Raw genomic sequence first — 17,416 nt, forward strand, 5'->3', positions numbered from 1 at the left:
TTAGGCAGGGATGTTACTAAGCAGGAAATAACTACACAAAATATAAATATTTAGCCCCGAGTATGTTGCAAATAGCTGACATTTTACCAAAATAGGTTTTAGTTATTTTGTTGGTGATAATGGGTTAAACAACTATTATTTTTCTTCCGGCGGTGGGCGCTAAGTGTGCTATTGCGTTGTCATGACAATTTTATAAGCCTTGGAACCTTAGCTTCATTAACAGACGTTTATTAACTTGGTCTAAAACGTATTTAGGGACAAAATTCGCGAAATGGCTAGACCACGACAGTTTCCACCCCATGGAATGGAAGACTACGATTTAGGGGCACTTTCTGATGAACAACAAATAAAACTAAGCAATTTTAAGGTCAGGAGTTAGTTTTCATATGTGTTTATCCTAAATGTAGAAAAAGATGTCTTTATAATAGGCTTGAGCGCCATAGGAGTAACACTGCTGTTAATTTTTTGCTATAACAGGTATATTTAAATACTAAAATTGTTGTTTTAAAGATTAAAACCCGAATGCAAAATGAAGATTATCTTCGAACTCATCCAGAAGTAGAATTATTAATTTCAGGATTTTTAAGGTAAAGAAATTAAATTTTTAAACCATTTGTTGTTAATAACAGGAGTTCATACCGTTTATAGCACCTTACCCAAGGGCGCTACAGCATGAGAGCAGTTGGGATCAAACCCAAAACCTCATGTAGTGTAGCAAGTGTTTTAACTACCACACCTTGCCGCCGGTGCTATGTTAAAAAGGTTTTACATTTTTATATTTAAAAAACAAACCAAAGTTACTGAAACAAAATTCTTTAAACTTCAGAGAACTTTTACTTAACCGGCCAGCTCAGGTTCGGGAATTTGCAGCATCCTACTTTACTCACCCAAATTTAAAAGAGGCCATAAATCAAAAAGTTAATGAGCAACGGAAAAGTAAATAGCACTCAGCATCACAGAAACTTAAACAAACACTAACCCAGTTTGCTGCCTTGCATTTTTGAAACCTTATTTTACAAAAATAACACTTGAAATGTATGTGATATCTTTATTAAAAAAAACATATATAATTATAAAAGAAAATTTGTTCATGATCAATTCCATGTTCGTGTTAATTTCATCATATTTGGTGTTCTTTCTTTATTATCCTTTATATTTTCATTTGCACCCAATTCGATTAAAGTCTTAACTGCATTTAAATTGCCTTCTTTATAAGCAAGGTGTAAAGCAGTTTGGCCGCCAGAAGCTAACCCTGTTTTAATTTGTGTGTTTGGGTTGAAATTAAGTGTTTTTATGAGGTAAGTTATAGAACTACATTGTCCTGCTTCTGAGGCTATATGTAAACAGTTTCGGCCAATTTTATCAACCAATTTATAACTGTTTAAATCAGCTTGATGTAGTGAAGATATTGTTTTAACATCACCACTTCTAATTGCATCCATTAACGCAACACTACCGCATGAATCTTTTATGTCAGTTCTGTATGAAAAACAAGAATGCATTATTAATATTGTATATATGGCTTCTATTTTAAAACACATGACTAATACAGTTAAATGTTACAACACTTATACCTTAAACGTATGATGGAACGCATAGCATATTGTTTGAAATAATTTAAATAAACTAACGAGTATAATACCTGGCTATATCTGAACAATTTGTTAAAAGAAATTCAACAATTGCCGATCTGCCATTTAAAGCTGCAGTATGTAATGGAGTTCTACCATTATTACTAACAGTATTGCAAATTTCAGATGCCCTTGTAATTAAAAAACTAATCATTTCAATATCACCATCACGTACACAAACGTGAAAACAGTTCCATCCGTCCTAAAAAGTTTAAATAAATGATGTCATTATTTTGTAATATGTTTACTTTAGTGGTTTTTATAAGCTAATACTTTGTAAGCTTTTAAGGTTAAAAGTCTAGAGTCCATTTATGAATGTATTTAAGTAATACATTGTGAAGATAAGAAGGTTAAATTAATGAAATCCCTGAAGGTTAAAAACTAAACCTCCAAGACTAACACTAAAAAATATGAGTATATCTAATAGATTACGCTATTTTTTATTATCCTTAGTATATATATATAAGTATTTATATACCGTAAATTATCCCAAAATTTTTTCCTAAAGTTTACATATTTTAGGTGGAAAAATGATTGTATATACTTACTGCATAAAGTTTAAATTTAACTTGACCAAAAAAATAAATTTCAAAAATAACTGACCTTGTTTTTAAGCATAGGATTAGCCCCGGCATTTATCAACAACAATAAGACTTCAACATTTTGTTGTCGAGTGCAGGCCATCAACAATGGTGTCCACCCCGCTCGTTTGAGGGGATCGACTTTCACACCACAGCCGAGAAGATATTCAACAACATCTGCATGTCCCATTGAAGATGCCTCATGTAGCAAAGTTTTGCCATCTAGGTTTGTTTTCTCTAAGTGTGCATCATAACTTTTGTGAACATATTTTAACATCAAAATTTTGCCGTGGCGTGCCATTAAATGCATTGGAGAATCACCAGATTTTTTGTGCACAGAATTGATAAGTTCATAACGATCTGCATCAGTTAGTTTATTAAAATATTCCTCAAATTTTAAGCATGATTTATGCTGAATAATTTTCCAAACCTCTTGTAAATTAAACATCAGTTGTTGAAATCTTCTAGGGCTTGATTTAAAGCTTTTATGTCTGCTCGGTGTTTCATTAAATATTGACCTTCAAAATGGAAAACTGGAATGTCGAATTTATATTTGTTCCACCATTTAATATTTTCCTTTTTCGTGATATCAATTTCTTCCAGTCTAAACTAAAAAAAATAATTTTTAGATAAATTGTTATGGATACACTATAAACTAATATATATAACAATAACTCACCTTATCAAAAAGGGGTTTTAATTCTTCTTTAGCAATATCACATAAAGGACAAGGATCCTTTGTGTATAATGTTAAAACCGGCAGTTTTTTAGAACTATAAGCCCGAATAGAATTTTTCACATTTAATAAACGTACTATTCTTAACATTCTAACACAAAATTCTATTAATTTAATATGGTTTAATATTTAATTGCATACAAAATATTTGCAATGGCTCTATATAATTAAAATATTCAGCTATAAACATATGTATACACTACTAATCTTATACATTTCAATTGATTTTATATTTTACCATGTACAACATTTTAATCTCATTAAATAATTTAACATTTTAAACTGCCAACAAAATAAACACCAAGCAAAATCTTTTAAATTTAAAAATATTTAACAAATATAAAAATAGAGTAATTTTAGAGAAAAATTGTACTACAAACACAAATCAAGTTTCTAAAATAATACCCAAATAAATTTTAAAAAACAGGTAGGTCAGTAAATTAATTGTTAATTAAAATTAGCACTTGTGAGTAAATCCGGCACAAAATTTTAATTAACCCTGAAGTTGTTTGACTTTTGCAATGTACTTTGCTTCTGCTTCATCTTTTGCCATTCCCTTTACCTTTTCCCATGCATCCCACTTTGCTTTTCCCTTAAAGTCCATCATTCCAGGTCTTTCCGTGTTGACATCACCAACAGTAGCTTGCTTGTAAAAGCCATATAACTCTAGTAAATCATTATCACTTGGTTTTGTTGGCAACTTTTTTGCATCATCTGCGGCTTTAAGAAAAGCTTCTGACATGATTAACAGTTAAATTTAAAATTGTTTAAAAAGTGGGGAAAAAGTAGTGTTCTTTCTAAAAACAAAAACTATAGTTATCCCATACGCTTTTAACCTGTAGTCACCGACATCTGCACATAACGTTAACGTATCTATTTCACTTCCCAGCCTTCCTCTGCAACCGTTTAAAATAAAATAAGGTCACGTTACATTTGCATTCTCGTTACAGCGAAAGTTCTCTTTCTATTTTTTCATACTATCATTTATCCTTAATCTGGGCTATCCCATGTTTTAGTTTTTATACTAAAATATATAGGTAAAGTAATGTTGATATTCATTATAACAGTTAGTTTGGCATACAAAATAAATTAAATACTGTTTTAAGTTTGGTGAGAGAACACGGGCAACGTGATGTAGTAGTCAGAACACTTACTACGCTACAAGAGGAGGAGGTCGTTGGTTCGATCCTTTTTGTTCTCATGATAAAGTGCTCCTAAGTAAGGCCATATACGCGATAGAAAAGCCTTCTGAAGCGCGAGTTAATCAGCAGCAAAATGATCAAACCATTACATTCTATAACATCCCAAACTGCTGAAGGCAAATTAAGACTGGGTGGGGGTAACTGATGTTACTCTATGTTTAGGTTACGCATTCGACCTTTCCATATCGACAAAAAGATATACTTAAAAGAAACTACTTTTTAACATTACATTATTAAGCAATATTTGTGGCTTAATAACTACAAAACCTTTTTTTTCTTGCAGTTACTTTATTAACACCAAAAATGAACAAAACGAATTTATACAATAAGGAAAAGGAAATATGCCAAAAAATTACTGTTAACAAATTTAAAATAAAAGCTCAAAACTTAAAGAACCACCAGACCTACAACATGTTAACTTTTGTTAATTAAAGTACTGTAGATAACACAACAGCTTTACTAAACATTAAAAACATTAGGCTTATAAATCATGAATAAATGCAAAAATCTTTTATCTTGAAATAAAACGTATAGATTATAAATTTTTTTCATAAGCTTAAGCGAAAAAAGTTTATTTTAAACTATAGCTTAATGTTATGAAAAAAAAAAAAAACTAATTAAAAGTTTGAACAAAAAAACCCAAACTGCTAATAATGAGTATAATGTATAACATAACAAGCAAAGCTAACATGAAAACTTCAAAGTCAATCAACAAATTTTAGTCTTTAGATCACACATTAATATATACACACAAAGACGCCAAAAATATGTACAAAGTGAACTGCTCTCTTTCGTCTTAGATATCATCGATGTCAAAGTCATCTTCTGTCTCGCCGTTGGTTACAACTGGTTTGTGGTTGTTACCATTGGTTACTGAAGCATTAACTGCAACGGGTTTGTCTTCCATCTGAAGTTTTGTGCCAGCTCTCTCAGTGTACTCGATCTCAATCTAAAAAAACACAAAAAATTTAAAAAAAATCTAAACATTGGCTAAGAAAAGAATAACCAATGTGACCACAATTATCATAATGACACCATAAGGTTTAATTATAACATCACAAACCTCTTCTTCCTCCTCACTGCTTTCTTCTTCTGCTTCCTTCAACCAGTTGATGACCGGAGTAGCTTTGGCATGAATTGCTTTACTAAGTTCCTTTGTCACATATTTTTTACTTGGCCGTTCTCCCCATTCCAACAAAACCTCTTCGTCGATAATGTCCAAATCGTATAACTCCTACAAAAAAATTATTTCCCAAAAAATTTGTTACAAAACAACATTTCCCAAAAAATAAAATTTTAATAAATTAGGTATTTGTTAATTACCTTTATGATATGAGCTACTTTGGGCAACAAAGTTTTGCGGTGAAGCTCGACAGTTTTCTCAAATGCACCAAGCAATGCTTTTTGGGCTTTTTTGTTCCCATGACAGAGCTATATTAGAAAACAATGATTATATGATTAGTATTGATGACTTTAATTGGCACAGAAATCAATAGTTTTATTGGCCAGACAGGAGAAATACTTAATGAGAAAGAAACTGCAATAAATCACTTGTTTGCCATGGATAAAAAAAAATCTTTTGTCTGCCTAAAATTTTTTTTTTTGAGTTTGAAACAACGTGACTAATAACACATAAATTATCACAACCGTTACAAAAACATGACTATCAACAGTCAACACCTTATAATTTTCACCACACCATATCATTTCTCTATTGATAGGAAACTTTACATATATATTCGGTTACATAAGGTTGTTGACTGAAGTGAATCGACTACCAAGCACTTTTAGTACGTGGTACTTGCATATATATTGCGCAAGTAAGTAAATAATGATCAGTTAGTTACATATGTTAATATTTGAATTTTTTATGGTTACTTAAATTCTAACATAGGTTTAGTTATAAAATAAAAATTAAATATTTTGTCTAATAATTACCCGAAGAAAATGATTTTTGTAAGTTTTGATTTGTTCCTTCATGTTTTCATCACATAAAAGTTCAACCAAGATCAATGGGGCTTTACTTTTCATATCTAAACGTTCAGCTTCATTTGCAATATCCTTGGATGCCTGTAAAACAAAGATAAAAATATAAAAAAACAAGAAAAACTTACATAAACTAGTTAAAATTTTTTTAATCATGAGTAATTTGATTTCAACACAATCAGGACATGTTTTAAGTTTCTGCTTAATTAGATTTGAGGCTATATATAGACAGCCCACTATAATATGGAAATTCCAAATTTCTGTTTAAATAATTAAAATAGAGCCCTTAGCATTACCTATTACAATGTTTATATATTGGTATGAATTGTAATTTAATTAAAAATTTTTAACTGTGCCAAAATATAAATTATGTTATTTAATAATTTGAAAATTATTTTTGAATAAAACGTATAAAAAAAAATTATTTGAATGAAATGTACAAAAAAGCTACATTTATCGCACATTGAAATGTGATATATTATAAAACAGGAAATAACGTTAAATTTATCATACATGACAAAATTCCGTTTTTTTTACAGTCATATATTTTATGTTTAAAACTGTATGATGTAATTGAATATTAATATTTATTGTGACAATTTTATTATAAAGGACCAAATATTTTACCAATTTAAACATTGTTTTGACGGTGTGTAGATGCCATAAACTATTAAATTTCGTTTTAAAGTGCAATACACTGATGTAACTTCATAAAGGTATTAAATGTAAGATTTATATGTAAACACTTCATAATTTAACTTCTAATATAACATAGCCTGAAGTAATATGTACATTACAGTTAAAGTTTACCAAGTTGCAAAACAACATTTTAAAAGTTTTGTTATTTTCTTTGTTCGAGTGATTATGTAGCAAAGCTATTTAACTTTTTTTATCAAGTCTTTTTAAATAAAATTTTCTAATTATTGTTTAAAAAAGTTTTTAATAAAAAATAATAACTTAGGCTATAGCTTTTTTTTAATTTCTTTTATTTTAAATTTTGCTTTGAAATTATAATTAAGTTGTTAAAAAAACTTACAGTAATTGTGTTGATATCTCCAGAGTTAATTAGTTTTTTAATAAAACCATAAAGCATGTTGGCACGCTCGGTTGGAGTACGTTCCAAATCATCGGTCATAGCAAGAGTTTTGACACCGAGGGCAATCTCGTTCATTCTCGCTGCCACGGCTTCATCGGAGATGTCAACTGACCAATCACCATCGTCTTCATATCCATTTGTCGCAACATTAGTTGGCGACTAAAAAAAAATCAATTTGTTGTTAAAACTTTAAAAATTGGGTTTAAAATATTGATAGGATATTTCATGCTATGTTGAAAACTGAGTGAAATAAAAACATCTCCCACAAAGAGAGTAAAAATTTACAAAATACAAAGATATTAAGTTTCATAACAACAAATACAACTATAAATCCACCTTTTGTTTGTCAGAATCTCCATTACTATGTTCCTCCTCGCTTGAGTGTCCTTCTTTGCCATTTTTGCCGTTCTTCTCTTTCTTATCTTTTTGGGGCGGGTTTTTTGTGATGTAAGTGCAGAGCTTGTGACGCAAATCGACCAAATCTTGGTGACCACAAGCCTTACATACCAATCCAATTGTGCCACGTTTGCTGTTGACAATCTGAGAAAAAAACATTTAAATGTTATTTTAAAAAGCCTTTTTTACAAAACTTCCATTTTAAATAATACAAAGTTAAAGTTTTTCAGAAATTATAGCAGACAAAAACAGTTACTAAACAAATGTGTTTATTTTTAATTGTGCACCATTGTTGTTTCTGGGTTTTCGCATTCTGTGCAGAGAACAAATTTTTTGATGAAACCATCGAGCATGTCTTGAAGTCGACCGCTTTCGTGAGAGCCGTTCACAATGTAGCGATCATTTTTAGCGTCAATGTGTGTCTGTGCCCCCAATTCACATCCAAAAAATTTACATGTATCTAAAAAAAGGGCAAATAAGTTTTAATAATAAAAAACTGATCTTTAAAAAAGTAAAAAACTGTGCTTTGACATGAGTTTAATTATTAACAACAGAGTAAAATTGTGGAAAAACTCTTACAAGTAGGTGGTCTTCCGAGGGCTTTGGCCACATCACACATGTTAACAATAACTGTTTTGACACCATTTCCTTTTCCTTCAACCTATATTCAACCATGTGAAAATATTAGAACAGGCTGTTTTACAGATTACTAGACTCAAAAAATAATTTAATACATAATTTTTGGAGGAAACTGGTTCTTAAAAAAGAAATCATATGGTGACATGTTAATATAAATATTTTTGGGCACAAATTTTAAAAGTTCAGCTAACCTTGGCTATAATACTCGGCATTTTGTAGCGGTAAAATACATCTTTGACTTCTCTGTTGACATTAACTTGCGACATTTTTTCGATTCGGTTACGATTACGTTATTAGAACTTTTGAAGTGAAGAATATTTTTTTTCAATTTTTTTTTGTTTTGTTTTTGTGCGGTTTTAGAACATTTGCATATGTGTTTTATTGGTTTGAGATTTTTGACATTGGCTTGAAAATCAACTGGCTTTTGAAGTAATCTCCCATTCAGACCTGTGCCTATACTTGAGAAGGTGTGATAACATGTAGAAACGTAAGGATTGTGATGTAATAAGCCCTCCAGTCTTATATTGGACAAGACAGCGTGATTATATATCCGATCTTTAAAAATAATCATTTTTTAAATAATGAAAACACCAAACAGCAAAACCATAATATTGTTAATGATATAGTTTTTAATTTGTCAAATTATAAAGCACAAATCATGCATTTTATACCCTAAAAATACTTACTTCTTTTAATGGAAAAATACATAAACACTTTGGGTCGGCTTCAAAACAGATAAAAAGCTTCAAGATTTTAAAAGAAGTTTAAAAATAAAATCTAAAATACAAATTCAACTATTTTAAAATTTATATTATTCAGTAGTTAATAGTTAATTACTAAATCTAGACCGTTTTAGATACAATTTTAGATACAACTTCTAAATTTTACGGAACCGTACTAACGTTTTTTTGACAGCCAGACAACGTCAAATGTAGAAAAAATACAATTGACAAAGCCTCTAGACTATCTGATATTTTTTCTAAGCCCAAACCAATAGTTTTAATCTTATACAATTTTATTCTTTTAGACCTGACACGTTTTATTTCTAGAAACCGCTCGAAAAAAAAGTTCGCTGTGGAAAATTACTCGGCCGTTGTTGTTTTCTTTTGCGCAATAGCAACCTGTAATAGCCCGGATGTTCTTTAACGTCAATCGAAAATTTTTCAAGCGTAAAAACACGAGGCAACGTAAAATTTTTGATATCTATTTAATGTTTATGATGCAATAACAAATTTTTTTTTAAATAATTAATTAAAAAAATTATTCAAAAACTAATTTGAATTATTACTAACTAGAAGACAAGCCCTTTAAAATGATAGAAATCCAAACTGAGAGTAAAGTTCGGGTAGTCAATACAGATGATGCTAACTCCGAATTGCCACAAAGAAACAAAGGATTAAAAGATCAGTTTTGGATAGTAGTTTTTGCAATAATCTTGCTGTTGGTAGCTGTATTTTCAGGCTATGCGTTTCGTAAATGTATACCTTCAAGATTCTTTCGTGGGGTAATGTTTGCGGAGGCAGTGCTAGTACAGTAGTGAAGTTTACAAACGTTAGTGATTCAGGAAAGCTTAAATCAGAGTTCCCATATGTATGGACTCCACACTTTCTTTTACATGAATGTATTGTAAAAAGTGAAGCTACGATTATTAAAATTTGCGTCAAAACATGCCCCGAGTTAAATAACTCGACAGACTTTGATCAAGAAATGTGCTTGCAGATATTTCAAACAAATGATTACGATACAACATCCACTAACATAAACAATATTTGTACAAATTTAACAAACATGGAATCGTCAGCAGAAAATTGCAGAGACGAAAGGTAAGGTCAAATAGACATGTTATAGTGACTAAGAAAGCTACACTTGTCTAGTAACTTTTTGTTAGTTTAGACTAAGAAATCACTCTCAAATAGCTATCAGCAGTCGATGTTTGCCAGAAAGTATTGTAAAAGATTCCTTTGTCACCGTTGAATCATTTATAACCATTTGGCACTACGTTCTCACAGATCTTCTGACATGCGCAGACATAATTTGCATATCAGTTGGACTAGCTATGTTAGGAAGCGTGTTTTCCTGTATAGCAATTATTAGATACCCGAAGCATGCGTATTTGCATTGTATCATATGGTGTATATTCCTTACTTTTTGTTCGAGTGCCTATTTGGTTTATAAAACTTGGGTTGACTTTTGGGAGCCTTGGAAAACAGAAATTTTTTTTATCCAGCCTTTTTACGTTTCTGCAGCTTCAGCTTGTTTTACATGCGCTTGTTTGTTAGTGTTGATGTTAATTGCGTGGTTGAAAAGATCAATGCACAAGAAAGCCAGGGGTTTTATGATTGAATCGGGGTTTTATGATATGACTTTTTTTCTGGTTGCTAACACAAAGTTGTATTTTTTATTGATTGTAATGTATACTCTCAACTGCTACGCTTGAGTGTCCTCCTTTGCCATTTTTGCCGTTCTTCTCTTTCTTATCTTTTTGGGGCGGGTTTTTTGTGATGTAAGTGCAAAGCTTGTGACGCAAATCGACCAAATCTTGGTGACCACAAGCCTTACATACCAATCCAATTGTGCCAGGTTTGCTGTTGACAATCTGAGAAAAAACATTTAAATGTTATTTTAAAAACCCTTTTTTACAAAACTTCCATTTTAAATAATAAAAAGTTAAAGTTTGTGAGAAATTATATCAGACAAAAACAGTTACTAAACAAATGTGTTTATTTTTAATTGTGCACCATTGTTGTTTCTGGGTTTTCGCATTCTGTGCAAAGAACAAATTTTTTGATGAAACCATCGAGCATGTCTTGAAGTTGACCGCTTTCGTGAGAGCCGTTCACAATGTAGCGACCATTTTTAGCGTCAATGTGTGTCTGTGAACCCAATTCACATCCAAAAAATTTACATATATCTAAAAAAAGGGCAAATAAGTTTTAATAATAAAAAACTGCTCTTTAAAATGGGGACGCGGAATTTGAGGGAATGGAAAGTGAAGGAACGGAAATTGAAGGAACGGAAAATGAAGAAACCGGAAAATGAAGGAACGGAAAATGAAGGAACCGGAAAATGAAGGAACAGAAAATGAAGGAACCGAAAAATGAAGGAACGGAAAATGAAGGAACCGGAAAATGAAGGAACGGAAATTGAAGGAAAGTGAAAAAATGAGAGGCGGAATCTTAAAAAAATAAAACGCGGAAATTCCGTTGACTGTTTATTTGTATTTAAGTCAATATTATTTTAGAAATAAAACAGCATTTTATAGAAGAGGGTTAGGGTATGCTGGGGTAATAAAAATTAACTCATTATCGCTTATCAGTTCTTGAATAAATGACAGTAATCCTAAATAAACAGTCAATGGTGTTTCCGCGTTTTAGTATTTAAGATTCCGCCCTCTCCTTTTTTGCTTTCCTTCATTTTCCGGTTCCTTCATTTTCCGTTTCCTTCATTTTCCGTTCCTTCATTTTCCGGTTCCTTCATTTTCCGTTCCTTCATTTTCCGGTTCCTTCATTTTCCGTTCCTTCATTTTCCGTTCCTTCAATTTCCATTCCCTCATTTTCAGTCGACCCTTTAAAATAGTAAAAAACTGTGCTTTGACATGAGTTTAATTTAAATTATTAACAACAGAGTAAAATTGTGGAAAAACTCTTACAAGTTGGTGGTCTTCCGAGGGCTTTGGCCACATCACACATGTTAACAATAACTGTTTTGACACCATTTCCTTCTCCTTCAACCTATTCAACCATGTGAAAATATTAGAACAGGCTGTTTTACAGATTACTAGACTTAAAAAATAATTTAATACATAATTTTTGGAGGAAACTGGTTCTTAAAAAAGAAATCATATGGTGACATGTTAATATAAAAATTTTTGGGCACAAATTTTTTTTTTAAAAGTTCAGCTAACCTTGGCTATAATACTCGGCATTTTGTAGCGGTAAAATACATCTTTGACTTCTCTGTTGATATTAACTAGCGACATTTTTTCTGTTACGATTACGTTATTAGAACTTTTGAAGTGAAGAATATTTTTTTTCAATTTTGTTTTGTTTTTGTGCGGTTTTAGAACATTTGCATATGTGTTTTATTGGTTTGAGATTTTTGACGGGTCCTACTAATTACCGGACCGCACGGGACCGCACCGGACCATATTTAAAGTGTCTAATTACCGGACCGCACGGAATCAAATGAGGTGTCTAATTACCGCACGGGATCATATATGAAGTGTCTAATTACCGCACTGGACTACATGGGATCATATATGAAGTGTCTAATCACCGCACGGGATCATATATGAAGTGTCTAATTACCGCACAGGACCGCACATAATCATATATGAAGTGTCTAATTACCGCACTGGACTGCATGGGATCATATATGAAGTGTCTAATTACCGCACTGGACTACATGGGATCATATATGAAGTGTCTAATCACCGCACGGGATCATATATGAAGTGTCTAATTACCGCACAGGACCGCACATAATCATATATGAAGTGTCTAATCACCGCACTGGACCGCACGGAATCATGTATGAAGTGTTTAATTACCGCACGGGATCAAGTATGAAGTGACTAATTACCGCACCGGACCGCATGGGATCTTATATAAAGTGTATTATAACCACACAGGACCACACAAATAACTTTAGTTACGGCACAAGTCGCTTGCTTCTGCTCAAAAATATAAAAGTTTTAGTTATTTAAGATACTTCTAATGACTAAAATTACATAAGACGACAAAGTAAATGATATTTTTTTAATGAAAGAACATATTTTTGAGTTTAAAAAAACAAAACTACAAAAGATTCTTGCAAAACGTGTTCTTCAAACAAAGGTGTATATGCATTTAAATTTAAATTTCAATATACGCAAATAATACATGACATCATGTTGGTAGTTTTAGTAATCTCGGCCATGCTTTATGAAAGGTAAAAACGAATAATTCACAGAAAATATAATAAAACACAGGGTCAATCAAATGACGCTACAACTTATTTTAATTGTAGCCTTCAGGTTAAATATAATTTTACTGTAAAATTTCTATCTTAAAAAGTTTATTTCAGTTTAAGTCTTAAAGATAATTATTTGATTGATTTTGAAATTCAAAACTGTACATCATTTTTTCAATTTTTTGATTGATCTTGTCTTGCTGGATTTGGGCCTTTTTCTTTGCCCTGGCTTTGTTGCAGTTTTTGTGACGTTGGCAACAAACTATTTTCCGCATTTTGCTTCCACCAAATTGATCTTAGTTTTTTGTTCGGAAATTTTGCATTTTAAAAACTTAATAAACAGATTTTTTCTTTGTTCGTTTCCCATCTCTACTCATTCTTTGTTACTCTTCACATACGCTTTAAATTTTTCGCATACAACATAGTTTCCCGTGCCATGTAGGCTACTACGTATATCCACAAGTTGTGTTTTGACAATGTTGTACAACTTCTCAATAAGTATCGGTAAAGAACGCGGCTTCCAATTAATGTCCAGTTTAATTATGTTGTTGATACTCTCACAGTTGTTGTTTGTCCACCATCCATCTTCCTTATTAAAACGCTGGGGACAAATAACAAACTGGAAAAGACGATGTTTTAAATGGACCGTAAAATAATTTTCAAAACAATCCAGTTCTTTGTTTTTTTCAAGGATTTGATTTGCCTCTTTTTCAAAATTTTCTTTGTTTTTTTTTGAAACAAGCCCAGCTTTACCAAAAATGCTGGAGATTATTTCATTCCTACGTTTTAAGTCTACACCTTCCTTGTCCTGCCAAAATTTTGTCACGTTATCTTTGACATGTTTGATGCAAAGAAAACTTTTTGAAACATTTTTTTGAAACATATGTCCAATGCTTTGGTCAAAGCCTTCTCATCGTCGCTTCCAATTGGAACTTTGACGTTAACATTCAAGTCGTTACACTCCAATTTAACATTAAGATGGGAAAAAAATGAACAATATGTACTGCATTTTCCATCCCAATGTAAGAATAATGGACCAACACAAATGGGGTGATCTTTGGTTTCCTTGCTGTTTACTTTAATGTTTTTGAACACAGTACCCAGTGCGGTAATTAGACACTTCATAAATGATCCCATGCGGTCCAGTGCGGTGATAAGACACTCTATATGATCTCGTGCGGTGATTAGACAATTCATATATGATCTCGTGCGGTGATTAGACACTTCATATATGATCTCGTGCGGTGATTAGACACTTCATATATGATCTCGTGCGGTCCGGTGCGGTAATTAGACACTTTAAATATGGTCCGGTGCGGTGATTAGTAGGACCGATTTTTGACATTGGGTTGAAAATCAACTGGCTTTTGAAGTAATCTCCCATTCAGACCTGTGCCTATACTTGAGAAGGTGTGATAACATGTAGAAACGTAAGGATTGTGATGTAATAAGCCCTCCAGTCTTATATTGGACAAGACAGCGTGGTTATATATCCGATCTTTAAAAATATTTATTTTTTAAATAATGAAAACACCAAACAGCAAAACCATAATATTGTTAATGATATAGTTTTTAATTTGCCAAATTATAAAGCACAAATCATGCATTTTATACCCTAAAAATACTTACTTCTTTTAATGGAAAAATACATAAACACTTTGGGTCGGCTTCAAAACAGATAAAAAGCTTCAAGATTTTAAATGAAGTTTAAAAATAAAATCTAAAATACAAATTCAACTATTTTAAAATTTATATTATTCAGTAGTTAACACTTAATTACTAAATCTAGACTGTTAGAGGTTTTAGATACAACTTTTAAATTTTACGGAACCGTACTAACGTTTTTTTGACAGCCAGACAACGTAAAAAGTAAAAAAAATACAATTGACAAAGCCTCTAGACTATCTAATATTATTTCTAAGCCCAAACCAATAGTTTTAATCTTATACAATTTTATTCTTATAGACCTTACACGTTTTATTTCTAGAAACCGCTCGAAAAAAAAGTTCGCCGTGGAAAATTACTCGGCCGTTGTTGTTTTCTTTTGCGCAATAGCAACCTGTAATAGCCCGGATGTTCTTTAACGTCAATCGAAAATTTTTCAAGCGTAAAAACACGAGGCAACGTAAAATTTTTGATATCTATTTAATGTTTATGATGCAATAACAAAATGTTTTTTAATAATTAATTAAAAAATTTATTTAAAAACTAATTTGAATTAATACTAACTACAAAACAAGCCATTTAAAATGATAGAAATCCAAACTGAGAGTAAAGTTCGGGTAGTCAATACAGATGATGCTAACTCCGAATTGCCACAAAGAAACAAAGGATTAAAAGATCAGTTTTGGATAGTAGTTTTTGCAATAATCTTGCTGTTGGTAGCTGTATTTTCAGGCTATGCGTTTCGTAAATGTATACCTTCAAGATTCTTTCGTGGGGTCGATTCGTGGGGTAATGTTTGCGGAGGCAGTGCTAGTACAGTAGTGAAGTTTACAAACGTTAGTGATTCAGGAAAGCTTAAATCAGAGTTCCCATATGTATGGACTCCACACTTTCTTTTACATGAATGTATTGTAAAAAGTGAAGCTATGATTATTAAAATTTGCGTCAAAACATGCCCCGAGTTAAATAACTCGACAGACTTTGATCAAGAAATGTGCTTGCAGATATTTCAAACAAATGATTACGATACAACATCCACTAACATAAACAATATTTGTACAAATTTAACAAGCATGGAATCGTCAGCAGAAAATTGCAGAGACGAAAGGTAAGGTCAAATAGACATGTTATAGTGACTAAGAAAGCTACATTTGTCTAGTAACCTTTTGTTAGTTTAGACTAAGAAATCACTCTCAAATAGCTATCAGCGGTCGATGTTTGCCAGAAAGTATTGTAAAAGATTCCTTTGTCACCGTTGAATCATATATAACCATTTGGCACTACGTTCTCACAGATCTTCTGACATGCGCAGACATAATTTGCATATCAGTTGGACTAGCTATGTTAGGAAGCGTGTTTTCCTGTATAGCAATTATTAGATACCCGAAGCATGCGTATTTGCATTGTATCATATGGTGTATATTCCTTACTTTTTGCTCGAGTGCCTATTTGGTTTATAAAACTTGGGTTGACTTTTGGGAGCCTTGGAAAACAGAATTTTTTTTTATCCAGCCTTTTTACGTTTCTGCAGCTTCAGCTTGTTTTACAAGCGCCTGTCTGTTAGTGTTGATGTTAATTGCGTGGTTGAAGAGAACAATGAACAAGAAAGCCAGGGGTTTTATGATTGAATCTTCCCGTTGCCTAAAGTTTATACCAAAATTACTCAGTCAACCAATTTGGACTTTTTTTCTGGTTGCTAACACAACGTTGTATTTTTTATTGATTGTAATGTATACTCTCAACTGCTACGAATTAGAACCAACAGAAAATGATACACAAGTAGTGGTTTCAACTTCTTCCAGGCTTGTTTCAAACCAATGGGTGTTTGTCATTGTTTTAATAGTTATCTATTTATGGTGCCTTAGTATTCTAAAAACTGGTCAAGAAACTTTAGTTTGTGGGGCAGTTTATCAATGGTACTTTGCCAAAAACAAGCAAAAAGTAATTCACCCAATTTCCAGGTCAACAAATTTATTGCTGAGATACAACATTGGAAGCGTTGTTGCTTGTTCATTTAATAGCTCAATAGTTCATGCTTTTGTTTCAAAATTTAAATTTAAATTACCCAAAGTTGCACCAAACGATGTGGAAAGCTTAAAAGAATGCAAATCGTACTTGTCGTACTTTTCGCCTTACTCTCCAGCCTCTATTGGAATCCACGGTAATGTAAAAGTAACTTGCTTATGTAACTACGACGACCCAGCCTTTGCAATCGAATGCGAGCTACCAACTATGCGCTCGCTTTGTAATGTCTATCTAAGCAAGGTTATAAAACCCGGCGAAAACAGTCTTAACGTTGGCCAGATCTTATACAAATCTCACAAGGCCGCTCGCTGGTGCTTGCGAGCAACTCACATGACGTACGTTTGCTTCTCGTTAGCCATATTTAACTTGTGTTCTATAACCAAGAAAGATCAAATTTATATAACTTTTATTCCTGCAACACTAACTTTTCTTGTTTCATATTTTGCATGTGGCCTCATCTTAAGCGTAATGACCTCGGTAATTGACGCAATAGCATTGTGTTTTCACCA

General features: G+C 32.0%; 5 protein-coding genes across 5 annotated transcripts; 1 reads left to right on the forward strand and 4 right to left on the reverse strand.

Moving 5' to 3' along the window:
* The first annotated feature begins 212 nt into the window (after positions 1-212).
* Positions 213-1,714, forward strand: LOC145753756 (RIIa domain-containing protein 1-like). The gene is made up of 3 exons (XM_082570198.1): positions 213-367; positions 511-587; positions 827-1,714. Exons 1-3 carry the CDS (start codon positions 272-274, stop codon positions 942-944), a joined length of 291 nt encoding a protein of 96 aa, XP_082426324.1. The 5' UTR covers positions 213-271; the 3' UTR covers positions 945-1,714.
* Positions 936-3,022, reverse strand: LOC145753755 (ankyrin repeat domain-containing protein 16-like). Its single transcript, XM_082570197.1, has 4 exons — positions 2,892-3,022; positions 2,235-2,816; positions 1,643-1,833; positions 936-1,479 (listed from the first exon to the last, which is right to left on the reverse strand). The coding sequence occupies exons 2-4, from the start codon at positions 2,658-2,660 to the stop codon at positions 1,095-1,097; spliced, it is 1,002 nt and encodes a 333-aa protein (XP_082426323.1). The 5' UTR covers positions 2,661-2,816; positions 2,892-3,022; the 3' UTR covers positions 936-1,094.
* Positions 3,023-3,043: 21 nt separating this feature from the next.
* LOC145753757 (acyl-CoA-binding protein-like) lies at positions 3,044-3,764 on the reverse strand. Its single transcript, XM_082570199.1, has one exon. The coding sequence runs from the start codon at positions 3,688-3,690 to the stop codon at positions 3,442-3,444; it is 249 nt and encodes an 82-aa protein (XP_082426325.1). The 5' UTR covers positions 3,691-3,764; the 3' UTR covers positions 3,044-3,441.
* A 654-nt stretch (positions 3,765-4,418) lies between these two features.
* On the reverse strand, positions 4,419-9,085 carry LOC145753205 (eukaryotic translation initiation factor 5-like). Its single transcript, XM_082569603.1, has 10 exons — positions 8,954-9,085; positions 8,459-8,822; positions 8,208-8,289; positions 7,916-8,088; positions 7,569-7,772; positions 7,173-7,391; positions 6,089-6,220; positions 5,474-5,581; positions 5,214-5,384; positions 4,419-5,099 (listed from the first exon to the last, which is right to left on the reverse strand). The coding sequence occupies exons 2-10, from the start codon at positions 8,531-8,533 to the stop codon at positions 4,947-4,949; spliced, it is 1,317 nt and encodes a 438-aa protein (XP_082425729.1). The 5' UTR covers positions 8,534-8,822; positions 8,954-9,085; the 3' UTR covers positions 4,419-4,946.
* Positions 9,086-10,665: 1,580 nt separating this feature from the next.
* On the reverse strand, positions 10,666-12,246 carry LOC145752729 (eukaryotic translation initiation factor 5-like). The gene is made up of 4 exons (XM_082569056.1): positions 12,172-12,246; positions 11,917-11,998; positions 11,006-11,178; positions 10,666-10,863 (listed from the first exon to the last, which is right to left on the reverse strand). The coding sequence occupies exons 1-4, from the start codon at positions 12,244-12,246 to the stop codon at positions 10,666-10,668; spliced, it is 528 nt and encodes a 175-aa protein (XP_082425182.1).
* Between the last annotated feature and the right edge of the window lie 5,170 nt (positions 12,247-17,416).

This window comes from Corella eumyota, chromosome 5, assembly GCF_963082875.1.
Source record: "Corella eumyota chromosome 5, kaCorEumy4.1, whole genome shotgun sequence".
In the NCBI taxonomy this organism is placed as follows: domain Eukaryota; kingdom Metazoa; phylum Chordata; class Ascidiacea; order Phlebobranchia; family Corellidae; genus Corella; species Corella eumyota.